The 22,571-nt window shown below is 40.9% G+C and overlaps 1 protein-coding gene across 1 annotated transcript in view; it reads left to right on the plus strand.

Annotated features, from left to right (window-relative positions):
- The first annotated feature begins 779 nt into the window (after nucleotides 1–779).
- IL13RA1 (interleukin 13 receptor subunit alpha 1) overlaps nucleotides 780–22,571 on the plus strand; it is a 53,637-nt gene continuing 31,845 nt past the window's right edge. The window contains exons 1-4 of the mRNA XM_045538720.1: nucleotides 780–1,054; nucleotides 11,684–11,823; nucleotides 18,092–18,230; nucleotides 20,297–20,417. Of these exons, the coding sequence (XP_045394676.1) occupies nucleotides 976–1,054; nucleotides 11,684–11,823; nucleotides 18,092–18,230; nucleotides 20,297–20,417 (479 nt within the window). The 5' untranslated portion in view covers nucleotides 780–975. The remainder of the gene's footprint in view (nucleotides 1,055–11,683; nucleotides 11,824–18,091; nucleotides 18,231–20,296; nucleotides 20,418–22,571) is intronic.

A 22,571-nucleotide genomic window follows, 5' to 3' on the forward strand; every position in this document is an offset into this window, starting at 1 on the left:
CTGCCCACACCTAGCTTTTAGCTCAATGAAACTTCTGACCTTCAGAACTGTAGTATAATAAAACTGTTGTTTTAAGTCACTAAATCTGTGGTAATTCATTACAGCAGCAGTAGGAAACTCATGCGGATTCTTGTTTTCCTCCCTCCCCAGCCTCATCAACCCTCATAGGCACCCGATTTTAAGTATTCAAGGTGTATTCTTCCCACTCACCTGCCATCCTCTGAATGCATACCCCTGAAAAATAAATATATAGAAAGTTGGTCGTGCGCTTTTAAAAATGCAAGTACAGGTACATAGTATGGTACTGTTCCTCATATTTGGAATATTGCTTTTTTTTTTATCTGACTCAACATTGTTTATTACTAGCTTTCAAATATGCCGTTTGTCCTTTTCACAAAGCACAGTGCCGCCCAGTCCCCTATTTGGTCTTCCAAGTCCTCCCAGTGAGGTAGGGCTGTTATTACTAACTGTGGAGTAAGAGCTTAGGAGACAAGGGTTCGAGGCCAAGGACTGGAAGGCAGGTCTTCAGACTCCCAGGCCAAGGCTCTATCCCGTAGATGCCCCTGCCCTGGTGTCCAGCAGGGCACAGCCCTTGGCACCTCCGAGGCCCCGCAAGTCCAGTGGCAGCGCCGACGCGGGCGAGCGCTGGCCGCACCGCGAGGAGGGCGGGGGCCGGGCACGCGCCGGGGCAGGGCCGGCGACGTGGTCGCGGAAGTTCTGTTCGCTCGGAGACCCGACCCGGGCGCTGCGGGCCGGCCAGGTGTCGGGCTCCGGGAGCCGCCTGAGCCGCGGGCGCCCCGCTCCCTCCGCCCGCGCTCGTCGGCTCAGGTTACCTGAGGCCGGTGGGCGGGGCGGCCCTTCCCGTCTGGCCGGCCCCCGGCCTCCAGGGCGGCGGAGCCGGGAAGTGGGAGAGGGAGCGCAGGAGGCGGAGACTGCCAAGGCTCCAGCCCGGCCGGGCTCGGAGCGAGGGGCTGCATGGAGCGGCCGGCGGGGCTCTGCGGGCTGTGGGCGCTGCTGCTCTGCGCCTGCAGCGGTGGGGGCGCCGCGCCCACGGGTGAGTGCGGCCCCCGGGGCCCGGGGCGACGGCCAGACGGCCAGGGGAGGGGAGGGTCGGGGCCGAGAGGCCCAGGAGGGCACCGCGGGGCCCGAGGGCTGCAGCGGGAGGTCGGCGCTGGGGCTGCCCTCGCGACGCCCGGCGCTCGGCGACTGTGGCTTCCCGCGCCGGGTCTCCGGGGCCAGACCCTGGCTCCCGGTTCAAGGTGGGACCCAGGAGCGGCGGGGTTTTCCCGGAGCCCGGGTGCGGCGGCGAAGCAGGAGCAAGACGGCCGGCCGTCTCACTTCCCTTGCGCCGTCGAGAAGAGCCGAGGAGGCTGGCGCCCGGGGGTGGGACCGAAACATGCCCGCGGTGTCGGGGACCGCTGGTCGGCGCCCGCAATGTCGCCTGTGAGCGCCCGGGGGAAGAAGGGCCGGGAGCCCGCGGAGAAGGCGACCGAAATCCGGGCGAGCTGGGAACGCGCCGCGGCTCCTTGACCGGGGCCGCGCTGATCCTCACTATCTGAGGGTGGCTCTTGGGGGTGAAAGTTGAAGGGAACCTTAAAAGATCCCAGTCCCTGTAGAAAAAGAACGTGAGGGTCACGATTTCCTCTGGCGTCCATGAAATCCTTTGGGAAACTCGGAGCCGAATCTAGGAAAATGCTCCCCCCCCCTTTCTTTCATAAACCTTATATTTTAGGAAATAATTGTAGATTTATGGAAAAGTTGAGAAGATAGTTCAGTTTTTCTAGACCTCTCACCCTGTGCTGCAACTTTTAATTGATCAACCCAACAGAGTTGCTGTAAAAATTAAGGATTAGTAACTTCCTCACGGATAGATCCTGGCACGAGTGGCCTTCTGGACATTTTAGGTGACAGTGGAAGCTCCAACACATTGACACAAACACCCACAGTGTGCTTATTGCATTTTTACCAGTGTGTTGTGCTTTGAAACCTACATTGAAATGTTGATTAGGAAACTTTGATGCCCTCTATCGATTAAGTCAACAAAATGTAGTGTCCACTCTGTGCCAGCCAGTGTTCTGGGGCTGAGAAGGCAGCAGTGGGCAAAATAGATCAAGTCCTGTGGGGCTAATATGATATTGGCAAAGTCAGAGGGGGCAGGGAAAAGTAAAATATATGGTATGTTCCCGGGCCTTAAGTACTATGGAGGAAAAAAAAAAGCAGGAAGGGGTTTGCCATTGTAAATAGGGTGGAGTGAGAGAACTTACTGAAAAGGTGGCATTTGAGTAGAGACGTGGGGGAGGCTTGAAGCTTGTCAGTCAATTATAATTCAAGGCTGGGGGAGGTGGCTCATGCCTGTAATCCTAGCACTCTGGGAGGCAGGAGGATCGCTCAAGGTCAGGAGTTCGAGAGCACCCTGAGCAAGAGTGAGACCCCGTCTCTACTAAAAATAGAAATAAATTTTTCTGGACAACTAAAAAATATATATAGAAAAAATTAGCCGGGCATGGTGGCACATGCCTGTAGTCCCAGCTACTCGGGAGGCTGAGGCAGGAGGATCGCTTGAGCCCAGGAGTCTGAGGTTGCTGTGAGCTAGGCTGATGCCACAGCACTCTAGCCTGGGCAACAGAGCGAGACTCTGTCTCAAAAAAAAAAAAATTATAATTCAAGTGACTGCCTTGTTTAGTAGTAAGGTAGGCTTTATAGATTGACTTAGAACCTTAGCGTATACAACAACATCCTTGCCCCCAAAGTGCCTCTCCTTCAGTTGGGAACATCTGATAATTATATGGGGACACTGCAGTCCAGAGAAGGGAAGGGCCTTGTCTAAGGTCACCCATCTCATTAATGTCTTGATTTTTCACAGTGCCACTCCAGCACCCTCACTCCTACAAACTCCCTCCCACACACACCTGAAACAACAGCTGGCCTTCTAGGCAATACTGGCAACCCCCAACTTAATCAGTTTTGTCACAAGGGTTTGTGGGTAACTTGGTTACTTAGAATACAGAAACTTTCTTCCCATTAGAAATACTGATAGAATTGCATTGAAGTATGGTGAAAAAACATTAGTTGTTTCCAGTCAGGAGACTTGAATTTTAGTGGTTCTGACATTTACCAGCTGCGGGACTCTGGGCTAGTCATTTCCCCTCCTTTGTCCTGCAGTTTGCACATCTGTGAAATGAGGAGGTTGAACTCCATAAGCTCTAACAGTTCCTCCAGCTTTAATCCTCTGAATGTTTATAAAATGATTAGGTTACTAGCTTAGTTTAGTCTGTTTGGCTCAATAGCCCACACTGTGGCATGTCTTAATAAAAACAGCTAGCATGTATGTAGTGTTAACTCTATGCCCAGAGTTTTCTAAGTGCTTTACTTGTACTATTTCATTTAATCTTCACTAACGACCTAAGCTGTAGGTGCTGTTAATATTCCCATTTTGTACACGAGGAAGCTGATGCACGGGGAGGCCACGACCCTTGCCCAAAGTCGTATAGCTGGTAAAGCCAGGTTTCCAGTCGTGGCAGCCTGATTCCACAGGCCATGCCCTTAACCACTGTACTCAGCACCTCTCGCCATAGAATTGAGCTGGACGCCTCCCAGGGTAGCAGGGCAGGACTGCTTGGGACCCATGAAAGTGTGTGCAAGCCATTTGTTAAGAAGTGAATGATCATATGTTGAAGACGGGCTTTAGAATGGCAGGGTTGTATAGGCCAAGCAATAAGTACTATAGGCGTTCAGAAGAGAGGAAACTGTGAAGGTTGGTAGTTTTATGGAAGAGGTAAACCTTCTGGGTGGGTGGGATTTGAGTAGGTGGAGAAGTTATTCTTGGTGGGGTTTGAACAGCAGAAGCAGAGACCCGGAACTGAGAGTGAGTGTACTCCTTTGTGGTCAGTAAGGAGCCTGGCTTGGCAGGAGGGTGTGTTGGCAAAGTCAATCCAGGCAGAAGAGCTTTATTTGCCCTTGAAGGCCCCAAGTGGGGTGCAGCATGAGGGAAATGACATTGGAGGGGAAGGCAGCAGGGAGGCTTGCCTGGGTAAGGGAGCTACTGGAATGTGAAGCTACAAAGGAATTTAGGGTTGCAGGTCTCCACTAGAAAGATGTGCTGTAAGCTCCTCCCACTCAGGACTTACTGGCATCTGCCCACCCCATGGGGCCCAACAGAGCACATATGTGTGATTGGGGTAATTAAGAAAGATGTTGCAAGAAAAAAATGGACAGGAGTTGATGCCTGAGTGGATGTAACGGAAGGAGATAGATGACTCATATATGATACTTGTGATTTCCTTCACTTTTCCCGAAACATGCGTGCCTCTGCCAGCTCCTCTGATTGAACAGAAGAGAACAAAAGCAATAAGCTAAGCAAATGCCTTATTATTTAAAAGAGTATTGATTGTGTTAACTCTTGATTTGACTAGGATGCAGTGCTCGATGACTGTCGAGACTTACTTGGGGTTTGAAGTTTAGATGAGGGACATACTTGGATCCCTTCCTCATTCCCATTCCCCTTTCTAAAGTCAACGATCAACCCCCAAGAAATGGTTGAAATGAGATGCCTAAGTAAAGCTTACGAGGCAGAAGGATACTTGTCCTGTCTTAAGGGCCATGGCACACATCAATTCCACAGAAAACTAAAGCAACCATTTGGAACATTTTCAACTCTTAAGAAAGAAAGCAAGCAGATAGCTTACACATACATAGCACTTGCTCTGTGCAGGCACTGCTCTAATCACATTACCTCTGTTAACTCATTTAATCCTCATAATAACCCTTTGCAAGAAGTTACTATTATTATCCTCATGTTATAGATGAGAGAACTGAGGAATAGAGAGGTTAAGTAACATGCCAGCTAGTAAATAGCAGACCTAGGATATGAACTTGGACAGTCTGGCTCCAGAGTCTGTGCGCTTATAATTAAGTTATATATGAAAATCTGTTAGAGACCTTTACAAGAAGTGTAATTATCATTTATGTATATGTCTAAGTATATTATACATACCCCCACACACAATTCACATATATTCATATATATTTAAACATCTGGAGATTGTATTTAAAATTTCAGAGAGTATTATATGTTTTCAATCTTTTTATTGTGGAAAAATACACATAACAAAATTTGCCATTTCAAACCATTTTTAAGCATACAGTTCAGTGTTACTAAATACATCCATAATGTGCAACCGTCAACACCATCTATCTCTGTAACACTTTTCGTTTTATAAAAGTGAAATTCTGTAGCCATTAAACAATAAGTCCCATTCCCCCAGCCCCTGGCAATCACCATTCTGCTTTCTATTTCCATGATTCTGACTACTCTAAGTATCTTATGTATGTAGAATAATGCAGTATTTGTCTTTTTTTGTGACTGGCTCATTTCATTTAGCATAATGCCCTCAAGGTTCATCCATGTTTTAACATATGTCATAGGTTTTTCTTTTCTTTCTTAAGGCTGAATAGTATTCCCTTTTATGTATATACCACCTTTTGCTTATCCATTCATCTGTCGATGGACACTTGGGTTGCTTCCATGTTTTAGCTATTGTGAATAATGCTATTTTGAACATGAGTGTAGAAATATCTCTTTGAGACCCTGCTTTCAGTTCTTTTGGGTGTATATGCAGAAGCAGAATTACTAGATAATATGGTAATTCTATTTTCTTCTTGAGGGACCACCATACAGTTTTTCACAGTGGCTGTACCATTTTATATTTCCACCAACTATGCACTAAGGTTCTAATTTCCCCAGTTCCTCACCAGCACTTATTTTCTATTTTTTGATAGTAGCCATCCTAATGGGTACAAGTTGGTGTCTTATTGCAGTTTTGATTTACATTTCCTTAAGTATTAGTGATGTTGAACATTTTCATGTACTTATTGGCCAGTTAATTGTATATATTCTTTGGAGAAATGTCTATTTAACCCTTTTACCCATTTTTGAATCAGGTTGTTTTTTTTTTTGATCGTTGAGTTTTAGGTATTTTCTCTATGTTCTGGATATTAATCCCTTATCAGATATATGATTTACAAATATTTTTTTCCATTCTGTGGTTCTCCTTTCTACTGTTGATATTGTCTTTTGATACACAAATTTTAAAATTTGTCATGAAGTTCAATTTGTCAATTTTTTCTTTTGTTACCTGTGTTGTTAGTATCATATTCAAGAAATCATTGCTGAATCCAATGTTGTGAAGCTGTTGTTTCATGTTTTCTTCTAAGAGTTTTATAGTTTTAGTCTTATATTTTGGTCTTTGATCCATTTAGAGTTAATTTTTGTACTTGATTTTAGGTAAGGGTCTAATTTCATTCTTTTGCATGTGGGTGTCCAGTTTTCTCAGCACCATTTGGTAAAAAGACTTTCCTTTTCCCATTAAGTAGTCCTGGCACTTTTGTCAAAAATCATTTGACCATAAATGTGATGATTTATTTCTGGGCTCTCTCTTTTATTCTATTGGTCTATATGTCTGTCTTTGTGTCAATACCACATTGTTTTGATTACTGCAGCTTCATACTAAGTTTTGAAATTAGGAAATACGAATCCTACAGCTTTATTCTTCCTTTTCAAGATTGTTTTGGGTATTCATTATCCTTTGATATTTATATAAATTTTAGGATGAGTTTTTCTATTTCTGCAAAAAACGTCATTGTAATTTCCTCTTCAGGCTGTTAATTGCTAGTGTATAGAGAGGCAACTGATTTTTGTGTGTTGGCTTTGTCTCCTTCTACATGGCTGAATTCATTTACTAGCTCTAACAGTTTTTTGTGGAATCTTTAGGGTTCTGTACATATAAGATTATATCATCAAAAAAAGAGATTATATCATTTGCAAACAGAGATAATTCCACATCTTACTTTCCATCTGGATGCCTTTTATCTCTTTCTTTTGTCTACTTGCTCTGGCTAGGACTTTTAGTATCATGTTGAATAGAAGTGGCAAAAATAGGCATCTTTGTCCTCTTCCTGATTTTAGAGGAAAAACTTGTAGTCTTTCACCATTAAGTGTGATGTTTGCTGTGAGTTTTTCCATATATAACCTTTAAAGTAGTTTTCTTACATCCTAGTTTTTATCATGAAAGGATATTGAATTTTGTCAAATGCTTTTTCTGCATCGAGATGATCATGTATTAGTTTTTTCCGCCTTCATTCTGTTAACGGGGTCTAATACATTAATCGATTTTTGTATGTTAAACAATCCTTGTAGTCCAGGAATAAATCCCAGTTGGTCATGATTCATAATCCTTTTGATATGCTCCTAAATTCATTTTGCTAGTATTTTGTTGAAGATTTGTACATTGATGTTCATAAGGGATATAGGTCTGTAGTTTTCTTGTAGTATCTTTATCTGGCTATGGTATCACATAAGGCTGGCCTCATAGAATGAGTTAGGAAGTTTGAGAAGGATTGGTATTAGTTCTTCTTTAAATGTTTAGCAGAATTCATCTGTGAAGCCATGAGGTCCAGGGCTTTTCTTTGTCAGATTTTTGATTACTGATTCAATCTCTCTACTTATGGGTCTATTCAGATTTTGTATTTCTTCATGATTTAGTTTTGGTGGGTTTTGTGTTTCTAGAAATTAACCCAAGTTGATCAAAATTAACTCCAGTTTACCATCCAAGCCTTTCCTTTGGCGTTACAAACCTTCAATAGACTCCAGAGTTCCGAAATAGTTATATCAGACAGATTCTGCCAATACAATTCTTGTCTAGATGGGGAGATAGATTCCTGGTGCTTCCTACTCTACCATCTTCCCAGAATCAATGTGTATGAATTGAAAGTATGGGAAGTAGAAAAATCTCAATAGATATGGAGGGAACTGGTATGAAAAAATAAAGAAAGGATGGCAGGTAGCCCCAAGTAGCCTAAAATGCAAACTAGTTAGAAGATCTGACTAAAGGACACTTCAAAACAGTTTGGAAAAAATTAATCACATTTGAGAGATTGGAAGTAGAGCCAGCTATTGTTCTATTTCAAAACTGAGGTTAAAAAATAGATTTTAAAATGTCTTAACTCACCTTGAAAATTGGAGTGCAATTGAAGTGAACCATAAATAGGTCATCTTTTTATTATCGGCGCTTTACTTTTTGTGTGGGAGTGGGAGGGAGGGAGGTGGGTAGAGCATCAGGAAGTGTTAAACCAGGTATCCTGAATTATGGCCACAACATATTTCTGGAAATTGCAGAATAAGGCAGATTATCCTAAAGTAGATTATAGTCTCCAATAGGAACAAAGTTTTTATTAATATTAGAGGCTCTCTACCTGACAAATGATTTGTCTTCAAAAATATTAGTGGCACGATGTTAGAAAGGCCAAAATGGACTAGCCATACACCCCTGTAATCACTTAAAATCCTAATGATAGCTCTTTTTGCCTGAGCCATTGGTGATTCCTGGCACTGGCTGTGTTTTAATGCTATGTGATAGGAATTCCTTGCTTCTGTGAAGCCTTGTCCTGCTCTGGGCTGCTCCTTCCCACAGTGGGCCTTGGGAAAAGCTATTTATGGTAGAGTTAGGAGAGAGGGAATGAACACTGAGAGTCAAGGGCCTTTGTAGGCTGCTGACCAAGTAGCTGCTACATATAAAATTAACTGTTAGGGAAACCCCAAGTACACAGTGCCTGTGGGATTAATGTTTTGGGACAAATGGAAGCTTTTGCCTAGAGAGGAAGGTAACAAGATAGGTATTGCTGATTATGTAAGAGGCTGAGTGTACTCCAAACTGTTAGCCTTAGGGTACAACATTTAACTCTAAATTTGATAAATTACTATAACTATGGTCCTTAAGTCATTACTAATGATTCAGTTTGCCACTTCAAAAAATATGGGGGGATTATTTTAAAATAACTTTAATAACTTCATTCTGGGGCAATTTTTGGTTTACAGAAAAATTGCAAAGATAGGACAGAAGGTTCTTGTATGCCCTCAGACCCACTTTCTGGGGGAGGATTTTGATAGTCTTGGTCTCAAGAAAAGTTCTCAGGAAAGTTTGAAATGATGTTTCACAGTTGCTCCTCTTTCCCTTCCCTCTTCAGATTAGTCAAAGCTCTATCTCCATCTGCTTAGTGTCAGACCTCAGGGGAATAAGGGCTGCTAAATCTCTTTGTCAGTACTTCTTTGGAAAAACTATAAAAAAAAACAATTACCAGGTCATGTTAGCAAGCCCCATTAAAGATGAACTTTTAAAATTTACACAACTGCTGAGATTGAACTGTCTTTATTAAGATGTGTATCCCAAGTGTAAGGAACTCCAAATTCCTGGAGGAGAACAACTTGGAAATGCTAGTGTCTAAGAATATAACTCGGGTGGAGTTGGTTACAAAGGGGACAGCTGCCAAGGCCTCTTGGACTGAGCAGTGGGGCCTTTACTGTATTTTTCCTGATAAATACACATCCTGGCCACTCCTTATCATTTCTTTTTCTTGAAAAGCGAAATCTTTTAGGCAGACAAGTCAGCATCAGGTTACTGCTCAGTCCAAGATACCTAAAATAAGCAAAATGAAAAGACTGTAACTTATACTGGATGTCAGTTGACAGATTGTCCACTAAAATATCTTAGCTAACATCTTCAGTACTGCTGTTATAGTGGCACTCAAAGTTTGTGTCTGCATGTTGGAAAGATTTTCTTTAGGGTAACTTTCTTATAATGAGCCCATAGATTATGAGGATTTGCAAGATATTGTTCTGTTTAGAGCCAACAAAAGTTTTAAGTGATGTTCAATGTTGGTTTGGGAAATTTAAGGTCTTCTGAATCATAGTAGCTCTTTCAGGTCTAAAAATATTTTATGATATTGCCAAAATAATGACAGGAAACCTACTCATTAAATTGTTAAATTATTTTTATGGCTATGTGAAGATATGAACTATTTCCTGAAGGTATACTCTTAATTGAGTTGTACTTTTAGGCAAAGCAATGCAAGGCTATGGCAGTTAAGGCTTATAAGTAGTAATTTCCAGCATGAGAGTCTTGCTGGGCTGAATCTGTTTCTCTTGTTGGTTCAATATTTCTCATGAAGAAGAGCCACAGTATAGAACTTGAAGTTATTTAAAATACTAAGTCATTTTACATTTCCATTTTATTAACGGGATGTTGTAATCATTTGTAAATCAATAAACCAATAAAGTGATTGGCACAAAGACAGGCTCCTTGAGCAAAAGCTTCACAGTTAAGTACAAAAACATAGATACCTAATTTGGAGACTCTTAAAATTTTTGCTCGAGTCATAACAATGGCTTTTACATTGAAAGACTAATAGGAATTCTACATTTATTAATTCTTTTATAAAACCTGACTCAAATCAAGGTACTCTCCATTTTTCTGCCTTACCTGAATCAGTCCTGTTTGGTTGGTAATCAATTTTTTTATATGCTCAAGTTTGATTTAAAAGTAAATTCTAGTTATTAAGTACTTTAAAAAATAAATCGAGAAGCATACTTTTCTGCACGACCCAGTTAGAAAGTTCAAAAGTGTTTCTTTTTTAAAATTTTTTATTGATACATAATAATTGTACATATTCATGGAGTACATGTTACATCTTGATACAAGCACACAACATACAATGATCAAATGAGGGTAACTGGGACATGATTCACCTGAAACATTCAAAACTGTTTCTTATACATTTGGTTTAAGATTCAGTTTTTTTTTTGTTTTTTTTTTTGAGACAGAGTCTCGCTCTGTTGCCTGGGCTAGAGTGAGTGCCGTGGCGTCAGCCTAGCTCACAGCAACCTCAAACTCCTGGGCTTAAGTGATCCTACTGCCTCAGCCTCCCGAGTAGCTGGGACTACAGGCATGCGCCACCATGCCCGGCTAATTTTTTCTATATATATTTTTAGTTGGCCAGATAATTTCTTTCTATTTTTTTAGTAGAGACGAGGTCTCGCTCTTGCTCAGGCTGGTCTCGAACTCCTGACCTCGAGCGATCCACCCGCCTCGGCCTCCCAGAGTGCTAGGATTACAGGTGTGAGCCACCGCTCCCGGCCTAAGATTCAGTTTATAACTTTGTAAACCACATCCAAGAGACTTGGCACTTCTGCATTATTGCATGTGTTTAGTTTCTTTTGATTCTATTTTGGTTAAGAGGGCCATAGATAAAGATTTTCTGGTATTCTTAGTCACTTGGTTACATTTGTATAAAGTTCTGATTGCTAGTTACTCAGATAACAAGTGACAAGGCAGAATTCTTTAAAGCATTAAAGTTTCTTAAACCTAAAGCTAAATCTTGATTACATTATTGAATTCTTTAATATCCCGATGGCTAGCAGATTGACAGCTGCACATTTGGCATGGTTTGTTTTTATTTTGGGGAGGGGTGTTGGATTTATTATTAAATAAAAAAAGAATATTACCTTTATGCAAGGTTAAGAATATGACCTTGGAGCCACACTTTTCAGGTTGCAATCCCAGCTCTGCCATTTTCTATGGGGATGTGGGACAAGTGACTTAACTTCCCTGTGCCTCAGTATTCTCATCTTTAACATGAGGCTAGTAGTAGTCCCTATCACAGAGGTGGTTGTGAGGATTAAATGGATTAATATATGTAGAATATTTAGAATAGTGCCTGGCTCAGTAAATGTTAGATATTAACTCAGCTGTTATTATTCTTGTCCTCTAGGACTTGGGAGAATGGATTAAATGAATCATTAAAAATACTGAGTGGTGCTGAAAAATTTATTTTTTTTGCTTGATTTGAACAGAAACTCAGCCACCTGTGACAAATTTGAGTGTCTCTGTTGAAAACCTCTGCACAATAATATGGACATGGAATCCTCCTGAAGGAGCCAGCCCAAATTGTAGTCTATGGTATTTTAGTCATTTTGGTGACAAACAGGATAAGGTAAGTTTTATGGAACATATTACATTGATGAGATAAAGTGAACACTGTGAATTGGAGCCAAGAATAAACCAAGTTCTGATCTTATATCAAAGTGGGAATTTTATTTTGGGTTGTGTCCAGATTTCAATTGAAATTGAAGTTGCCAGTAGAAACAACTACTGGCAAAATTGAACACTTAAAATATTTGCTGATTATTTGATAGTTAAATGCAACTGAGATTGCTGTGATAGAAAATATTAGATATTTTTATCTGTTAGGCACTCAATAAGTAATTATGCTATTGTTAACATTTGTTCCTATATTCTTGCCTATAGCTGTATTGCCTTATATCTATGTGACACTTTTAATTTTTCAGGAATTTTCACATTCACTATCTTGCTAATCACACATACAGATAGACATGCAAAAACTATGTGGTGTAAAAGTAAATAGCCACATAGAAAGTGAAAAAATGAGATGTCAGAGGCAGGTGGGTTTGAGTAGAGGGTTTTCTAATGCCTGGGGAAACGTGAGGAAAACTTTCAAGATTTCCAGTCTGATGTAGTTGATGGATTTAAGTGAATTTTTGCTATCAGGATTGGATGATTTCAGTTTCTTTATGATAATCTTATTCACCTCTTTTGTATCTTTATATGTTCTTTTTTTTTTTTTGAGACAGAGTTTTGCTTTGTTGCCTGGGCTAGAGTGAGTGCCATGGCGTTAACCTAGCTCACAGCAACCTCAAACTCCTGGGCTTAAGTGATCCTACTGCCTCAGCCTCCCGAATAGCTGGGACAACAGGCATGCGCCACCATGCCTGGCTAATTTTCTCTCTATATATTTTAGTTGGGCAGATAATTTCTTTCTATTTTTAGTAGAGACGGGGTCTCGCTCTTGCTCAGGCTGGTCTCGAACTCCTGACCTCGAGCGATCCACCCGCCTTGGCCTCCCAGAGTGCTAGGATTACAGGCGTGAGCCACCGCACCCGGCCTATATGTTCTTTTAGTGTGTGTGTTTGTGTGTGGAGGGGTATTTGGGGTTGCATTTGTCCAGGATTTTGAGGAGGTAGAATGAAAAGTTATTAGTAATAGTGCTTTGCATCAGTGAATTGTGAAATCACCAGGTTCAAGCAGCTTTGGTGGCAGAAAAGGTCAGGAGAACTAGGTTCTAGCTGGTACTGTCACTCTTAGCTGGCTCAGTAACCTGGGACAAATAACTTAACCTCTCTGAGCCTTAGTTTCCTCATGGGTAAAGTGTGGCCCTATTTATTTCCCTGGCTTGCCGGGACACAGAAAATAATACATGTGAAAGTTTAATAGTGAGGATGGAACATGTTCTTCCTCTGGAGGGAAACTTGTTAATCTGCCTTTCCTCTCCCTTGCCCTGCTGCAGTGTTAAATTATGGTTTAGGTGTTAATTGATAAAGAATTGAGGCTAGTCAGAGGTATTTGCATTTTAAAAGAGCTCTTCTAAATGCAGAAGCCTATGACTTTTTTTTTTCTTTTTTCTTTTTGGAAATAGGGTCTCGCTCTGTCCCCCAGGCTGGAGTGCAGTGGCATCATCATAGCTCACTGCAGCCTCAAACTCCTAGGCTCAAGGGATCCTCCTGCCTCAGCCTCCCAAGTAGCTGGGACTATAGGCACGCACTACCATGCCTGGCTAATTTTTCTATTTTTTTTTTTTTGTAGAGACAAGGTCTCGCTCTTGCCCAGGCTGGTCTCAAATTCCTGGCCTCAAGCAGTCATCCTACCTTGGCTTCCCAGAGTGTTAGGATTACAGGCATGAGCCACTGCCCCGCCTATGATACTTCAAGCAGTGAAACTCGAGATCCCAGCTCCTTCTTTACATACTGTTGGCTTCCTCTTATTCTTAAGGAAAGGCCTTAGGCATTTGGATTCTTAGGTGGCGATTTTTGGTAGTTCAGCCTTGAGAAACTCAGGGAAACACCCTTAAGTTCCACTGGGTGTAAACCTTGTAGTCATCTTGGTATCTAATTAGAACCCTGAGGAGAGTTCACCTTTTAGGTCCCTTTAATTAGCCTGCCAAGGATCAATTAGGTAGCCATACTGATATTCTAGCCCAGAAATGGGACTAATTCCTCAGTGTACTTAAGAAATTTAGAGTTAAAATAACCTTAGGAGGCAGCAGAATCGTCTAGAATTGGATCTGAAAATTTGTCTCTTCCTCTTTCAAGCTGAGAGACCTTGGACAAGTCACTTAACCTCTCTGAGTCTCCATTTTCTTGTTTGTAAAATGCAGGGTTAGGGGGGTAATAATAGTGTCCACTTCATATGGATGGTGTGTGCATTAAAGGAGATGAGGTTTGTAATGCACCTGACACAGAGTTAGTGCTAGGTAACCGTTAGCTTTTACTATTACTGTTGTTATATTGAACCATATGAAATTGCCACTTTTATAGGTCAAAGTGGTTGAATGTTGTCAGTATTATCTGGTTCAGCCTAATACTGTCATTTAATCTTATTCCCTCCATTTTGCCTCTGAAGAGAACAGATGGAGACCATAAAGGGTGACTTCTGCCTAAGGCCTACTCATTTATTTCAGCCATTTGACAACTTTGATGGCTTTCATTCCTGCAGTTGTGATAAATGTGGATTGTTCCTTCTAGTCAGTGATGGGAGATTTCCTGTGTGGACCTTATTTCGAAATTTACCACCCTGAGGCTGAAAATGAGTGGCAAGAGTAATTTTTGTCTTCTCTTTCAATCTTTAGATTGGGGGCTCATCAAGATGGGAGATGGGGATTTGTAGATGATTTTTTAAAAAGAAAAGATTAGTGTAAACAGCTGCCCTCCACCATTGTTTTGTCAATGTCTAATAGTTCCTCAGCCTGGCAAGCAGAAGGATCTGGCATCTGATTTTAGATATCTTTCATCACCAGAACATAGGCAAGTCCCATTAGGCAAACGAATCAAAAGGCCAGGCATCCAGAGAGGCTGACACTGACTCCCTTTCCTTCTGAGAAAGGAATTCTGGAGTTGGGAAAGGTGTGATCCAGCCAAGTGAACATTGGTCCTGAAGGGGAGGGATCAGTTCAGGACTCTGGCCTCGGTTTTTGATAGATTTTCAAAGGTGGCCAGATTCCCTGAGGGGTGGAGCACAATGTCATACAGCAGCTACCAGTGGAATGAGTCACTAAAGCCAGAAGTCACATGGGAGCCATCATACATCAAGATCTGATGGGAAGGATTTAGTTCCTTGTCTGATAGATAGAGGGAGGTATGCTTGACCTGGCAATCATTGATTATCAGGGTTCCTATTTTATTCATGCCAATTTAATATTATTTACCTTGAACTTTGAGAGAGATTTTTAAAAATTGTTTTTTTAAAAAATCTTTCCCCCTGTCTCTTTTCTAAATTATTTTATTATTTATATGCCCAAAACATAAGGTTCAGATTTAGATACGGAAGTATTTTTTAAAATTTTATTTTTTTAACTGACAGATAATAATTGTGCATATCCACAGGGTACATAGTGATGTTTTGATACATATAATGTATAGTAATCAGATCAGGGTAATTAGCATATCCATCACCTCAAACATTTATCATTCTTTGTGTTCAGAGCATTCAATATCCTCCTTCTAGTTATTTGAAATTATGTAATATCTATTGTTAACTATAGTCATCTGACAGTGGTATAGAACACTAGAACTTACTCCTCTTACTTAGCTGTAATTTTGATAGATACTAAAGTGTATTTTTAACTTAAAAATTCTATCATCATAATCTTTTATTTTTATTTTATTTTATTTTTTTTTGAGACAGAGTCTCGCTTTGTTGCCCGGACTAGAGTGAGTGCCGTGGCATCAGCCTAGCTCACAGCAACCTCAAACTCCTGGGCTTAAGCCATCCTCCTGCCTCAGCCTCCCGAGTAGCTGGGACTACAGGCATGCACCACCATGCCCAGCTAATTTTTGCTATATATATATTTTTAGTTGGCCAGATAATTTATTTCTATTTTTAGTAGAGACAGGGTCTCGCTCTTGCTCAGATTGGTCTCGAACTCACCTCGAGTGATCCACTCGCCTCGGCCTCCCAGAGTGCTAGGATTACAGGCGTCAGGCACCGCGCCCACCCTCCATCATGATAATCTTTGTGTAACAAAACTCCTCAGCCCTCTAAGTGGACCAATATCCAATAATAAGAAACTGAAATTTTTCCATCATGGTTCTAATTTATGGCATTTGACCATATATTTGTCCTCAGTGTCCTCAAAGGGCAAATGTAGCTTCCAAACAAGAATTATCAAGGTCAGGGTGGCTTCTCCAGAGATATAAAGGACTTGTGCTTAGTAAAATGGTGAGGTTGGTAAAGTTTGCATTTGAAGCCTTCCTGCCACCAGTACCACGATCTTGGGGGCTGGTCTTCAGCTTCACAGGCTCAGAAACCTCTTTTCCTCAGCCTAATTCATCTCTCAAAGACCAATTTCTTACTTTGTAGTGAAAATGACAATAGTAAAGCATTCTAGGAAGACTTCTGTCAGCATAACTGGTGCATTCCATCCCTGGAGGCAGAGCCAAATGGGAAGCCAGATGATCAGTAGGTTTTTTGGCAAGGAATCAGGTATTAGCTGAGAAGATGTATTTGGCTAAGAATAGCCTGAGGCCCCACTGAGGGTAAGCATAGCTTTGTTGGTGGGACACAAATACTCAGTATCTATGTAGTAATAGCTAAATCACCTTTTCTTTTCTCCCTGCCAGGATTTTTCTTGCAGATATTTCCTTTTCTATTCTTCCAGGGCTGACCAACTCACCCCTTTATTTTTTTATTTAGTTAGTTAGTCAGTCAGTCAGTCAGTCAGTCGGTTAGTTAGAGATAGTGTCTCATTCTGTTGCCTGGACTAGAGTGAGTGGCGTCATCACAGCTCACTGCAAGCTCAAACTCCTGGGCTCAAGTAATCCTCCTGGCTTAGCCTCTGGAGTAGCTGGGGCTATAGGTGCATGCCGCAACACCCAGCTGATTTTTCTATTTTTTTGTAGAGACAGGATCTCCGTCTTGCTCAGGCTGGTCTCAAACTCCTGAGCTCAAGTGATCCTCCCTCCTCGGCCTCCCAACGTGCTAGGATTGCTGTTTTGACTGGATCTAATAGCTATTCTGTCTCTATAAAGTGATTTTGTTTCCATGTCTTTGCTATGGTTTAGTCATTGTTGATTTGCTAGATACTTCTCCAAGGGCATCGTTATGTTTTAAGAGTATCTCAAAGTTGCCCTCATGCTCAGCTGGCAGCAGGCATATGATACAGCAGAATAGCTCCTTTGCGTGGTAGGTAGAGCTAACTATGACAAATTTCCCCCTTCGTGGTCATCAGCACGTAAATAAAAGGAAATACTGTCTCAAACTTGAGTCAGAAACTATTGCAAAACAGGAAGCGCTGTACTTGGAGCTCTGACTAAAAGCAGCTCCATTCTTAGTTATTCCAACTCTGTCAATTTGGGAAATGTTAATTTCCTAGACAGCCATTTAATCACATTATTCTAAATCACGATAACCAGATTAGTGATTTATGTCTGTATTATGTCTATAAATTGGCTTCCTGTGGTTCCACAAAGCTTATCCACTTTTCAAAATAAGAGTGCATACACTCAGCACATATAGCAACCTTTGAAATTTATACGTGTGTGTGAGATAGTCAAAATAATCAAACAGTACAGAAAGGGATTTAATAAAAAGTTTCTCTTTGTAGGCACCCTCCCCTTCACTTCCTCTCCCCACAAATAACCATGATTCCTGGGTTGTTAAAGGAATCTTTTTTACCTTGATCTTGATGCTATACTGCATCATCTTAGAATTGAATTTTGATAATCATGTTGTTTCCTTTTACATTGCTTCTAGATAGTTGATATGTTAGCATGGTAGGTTTATAGGTAAATTTCATGATGTTTATACATCTAAAATGTGGCAAATTGTCTTTTATCTATACCAGGGTTTCTCAACAGTGGCACTACTGACATTTGGTAAAGGATTTGTTGTAGGGGAGGGGGTTGGCATTTGCACTATACGATGCTATGCAGCATCCCTGACCTCTACCCACTAGATGCCAGGAGCCTCCCCCTCCCAAGTTATGACAACCAAAAATGTCCCTAAATATTACCAGATGTCCCTGAGGGTGGCAGGGGGAACAAAGTCACTCCTAGTTGACAATCACTTACCTATATATACCCTTTGAGAACTTACCATTTTTACATACTTAGGCACGCTAATGTTTTATTATTTAAGTGTATTTTTGTGTGTTTACTGCAGCAATGCCTCTTTTAATTCCCTAACCTTAGAAAATTGCTCCAGAAACTCGTCGTTCAAAAGAAGTGCCCCTGAATGAGAGGATTTGTCTGCAAGTGGGGTCCCAGTGTAGCACCAATGAAAGTGAGAAGCCTAGCATTTTGGTGGAAAAGTGCATCTCACCCCCTGAAGGTAATAACTGAAAGCACTATCTCTTGGTGTTTAGAGAATAAATCCAAATGCTCCATATACTTGTATTCATTGTTCATTAATTCATTCAGTTCTCAAACATTTGCTGAGTCTAATAAGTGCCAGGCACTATACTGGGTGCTGGCAACACAATGAAAATATGAGGATATATCTCTGCCTTCAAGGAGCTCACAGACAACTTGAATAATAATGCTTGATTATGTAGCACTTAATAATTTGAAAAATGATACACACATGCACACACAGAGAAACACACACACATACCCCTCCCCTAAATCAAGCCTCACAAGCTTATCTTGCGAAGTAAGGCATATGTTATTACCCTGATCCATTTTATGAGGAAGGGGAAACTGAGTGACTTGCTGTAGGTCTTCACATTCTAGGTACAGTGCTTTAAAAAAATCAAAATACTATGTTACTCATTATATGTGAAGATTAGTTTGATATACAGGATATATTTGGGGAAAGATGTTAAAAAGAGAGAATGCTGGCCTAGTTCCAATACAAGTCTGGTCCTGAGAAAAGCTGTCAGTTAGTGAGGTTGATCATTGTCCCCCAATCCCAGTTCACCCAATGTCCTTCTGGCATTACATACGGGGAGTAGCATATACTGATTAAGAGCAGGGCTATCAGAGACCAGCTGTCTAAGTTTAAATCCCAGCTCTGCCAACTGTTAGTTGTATGACCTTGGGCAGATTAGTTAGCCCTTCTGCACCTCAGTTTCTTTATCTGTAAAGTGGCTGTTATGACGATATCTACCTCCTGTGGTTGTTAGATTACATAATCAATATATGTGAGGTGCTCAGAATAGTGCCTGGCAAAGAGTAAATGCTGTATACATATTATCTATTAATATTATATTGTCCCTTTTTTTCCTTTGGGTAAATTCCCAGTAGTGGGATTGCTGTATCAAATGGGAGATCTACTTTTAGTTCTTTGAGGTATCTCCATACTTCTTTCCATACAGCTTGTACTAGTTTGCAGTCCCACCAACAGTGTGTAAGTGTTCCTTTCTCTCCGCTTTGACTCAAACTGTACAAAAGCAATTCATGGACCAAAACATTTGTACCCCGGTAATATTCTGAAATAAAAAATAAAAAGAAATTAAACCTCTGGAAAAAAATTTATATTGTCCCTTGGTTGGATAGGGCAGGGCCCCATCTCCCACCTCCAATCCTTAGCACTACACTCTCTCTACCTGCTTTGCACTGATCACAAACATAGGAAGTACTATTTCTAAAAGTATAAAATTCAGGACTGCCTGGAGGCTGGGAGCATAGTTTAAAACAACTTACTTGCTCTATTCTCATTTCTTTAGAAGTTTAATAATCTGAAAAATAAACTAAATCATACTATGGCATAAAATGGTTGATGATGGTTTCGTACAGTACCTCTTCAAAATTCAGGAGGGATAACAGGTTTACATTTTAAACAGAGGCATTTAATTTAAAGACATGATACCTTAACTAAAGTGGCTTTATAAAGATAGCAATTTCAGGTCAGAAAGATTAGAGGACACCTAAAGTCATTGCATACAATAGGCAACTATTAAGGGTTAAGTTATGCTTACCTTTTCCCAGAATTGCTTCAGGAGGAATGTTTATTTTTTAAAAAACAAGATGTATCAGTATTGATCAAAAGACAGAAAGGTAAATTGTACCTCAATAAAGTTTTTTAAAAAGACAGGTATTATATAGGGGTTGTTTTATTTCTACATTCATTTAGGAATTCTGTAGTCATTGCCTGTGATTGAAATATTATTCGATCTTTAACCTCTCTTTCTTGTTAGAGGTACAAGAGTTAGGTCCCTCAGAAATAGCAAAGATGTTTTCTTTGTATCAGGAGGTGAGAGAGAAGGTTGTGAACACATTACTTTTGGGTTTTCTCCGTCCTGGGTGGCTTCTGGGTAAAATGGGGTGAGATATTAGGGATTAGCTTTCTGGTAAAGCAGTGTGAAACACTCTCACCATCCCCCATGCCACAGAGCAATTGGATAGTTTGAATTACAAGGAAAGAAGGATCCTAAACTCTTGGCCTGGATATTCTAGGTGATCCTGAGTCTGCTGTGACTGAGCTGCAATGTGTTTGGCACAACCTGAGCTATATGAAGTGTTCTTGGCTCCCTGGAAAGAATACAAGTCCTGATACTAACTATACTCTCTACTATTGGTGAGTATGTACAGTAGTGTTACTGGAGTACTGATTGTAATTGTGTTAGGAGCCTTTGGATCCAAGCTAGTTAAAAACCAAACCAGCCAATTCTTTTCTGCAAATCCAAGAAGATGGGCGATTTGCTTCAATGGGAAATGCATCTGCTTTTGGTGTCTACTTTTTAAAAAAATTATATTTTAAAATATAGACCCGCAGAATCTATGTTGGGAAAAAAATGTGCAGGGAGATCCTGTATACCATTCAGCCAGTTTCTGCCAGTGGTGAAATCTTATGTAACTATATATAGTGCAATATCAAAACCAGAAAATTGGCATTGGTACAGTCCACTAACCTTATTCATACTTCACCAGTTTTAAATGCACTTGTGTGAAGTTCTATGTAATTTTATCACTTGTGAAGATATAGCATGGTTCCATCACCACAAGGATCTCTCGAGTTGCCCTCTTGTAGCCACACCCACCTCCCTCCACACCCCCTCTCCCTCACACTCCTCTCCCCCAAGTCTAACCTCTGGCAACCACTAATGTGTTCTCTAGCTCTATAATTTTGTCATTTCGAGAATGTTACTGGAATGGAATCCTACAGTATAACCATTTAAGATTGGTTTTATTTTTACTTAGCACAATGCCCCTGAGATTGTTACTGAGCAGCGGGCTCACTTCCTGACATGCACAGAAGCCAATACTATGGCACTGGCTTTTGAGAAAAGAGAAAGCTTTATTGCAAGTCGACTGGCGAGGATACACCAAGCAATGCTCAAATCTGTCCCCCTGATCTTGGGGTGGTTCAAGCTTGTATGGCATTTCTGACTATTCCCAGGTGATGCCAATGCAGCCAGTGTGCCAGGCTTGTGGTGTTAACAATTAGGGCATTAAAGCCCTTTCCCATTGTGTATGCCCAGGCTACATGACTTGCAATTTTGGCTCTGTGCCATCTGTAACAACTTAAGTAATGATTAATAAGTTTAAGCTGCTCTCGCAGTTGTATGATCCATACAACTTGTTGTCAAATCCAGAGTTCATTCCTTTTTATTGCTGAGTAGTAGTCCATGATATGGATGTACTGGTTTATTTAACCATTCATTTACTGAAGGACATCTTGGTTATTTCTGTTTTTTTTTTTGCTATTATGAATAAAGCTGCTGTAAATATTCACATACAGTTTTCTTTCTTTCTTTTCTTTTTTTTTTTTTTGAGACAGAGACTCGCTCTGTTGCCCAGGCTAGAGTGAGTGCCGTGGCGTCAGCCTAGCTCACAGCAACCTCAAACTCCTGGGCTTAAGCGATCCTACTGCCTCAGCCTCCCGAGTAGCTGGGACTACAGGCATGCGCCACCATGCCCAGCTAATTTTTTCCATATATATTTTTAGTTGGCCAGATAATTTCTTTCTATTTTTTAGTAGAGACGGGGTCTCACTCTTGCTCAGGCTGGTCTCGAACTGCTGACCTCGATCGATCTACCCGCCTCGGCCTCCCAGAGTGCTAGGATTACAGGCGTGAGCCACCGCGCCCGGCCCACATGCAGTTTTCTTATGTGAACATAACTTTTCATTTCTTTGGAATAAATGAAGAGTATAATTGCTGGGTCATACTGTAATTGAATATTTAATTTATAAAAAATTATCAAACTATTTTCTAGAATGGTCGGACCATCTTATAACCCTATCAGCAATGTATGAGTCATTGTCTACTTTTAAAAAGTACAATGATATCATGCCCCCAAAATAGTTTAGTTACCCACAAAATAACTTTGATATTTTTATATTTGATACTTTGGTGTTTAATATTTGTGACTATATCTGCTACAAACTTGGTTAAATTTCTAAGTTAGTCTTCAATTATTTCCTTTCCTTTAGAGCCTATTAGCAACAGAACAAGGAAGAAAGGGCCAGGATAATCCAGTTCAATTCAGTAAGCCTTTATTTAGCACCTTTTTTGGGTAAAGTGCTGAATGGGCAGCAGAGACAAGAAACATGTCTCTTTGCTCTTAAAGCTTAAAATATAGAAGAGGAGATAGTGCCCAGGGTGGTTTCTCATATTGAAATAAGATGATATATGCTGAAGGCTGTTGCAGAGGGAGAGACAGACTCTTGTGGGAAGCTAGGGTAGAGCTTGGGATGGTGGTGGAAGTAGGGCAAAGATGGGAGGCTTTG

Source organism: Lemur catta, chromosome X (genome assembly GCF_020740605.2).
Source record: "Lemur catta isolate mLemCat1 chromosome X, mLemCat1.pri, whole genome shotgun sequence".
In the NCBI taxonomy this organism is placed as follows: Eukaryota; Metazoa; Chordata; class Mammalia; order Primates; family Lemuridae; genus Lemur; species Lemur catta.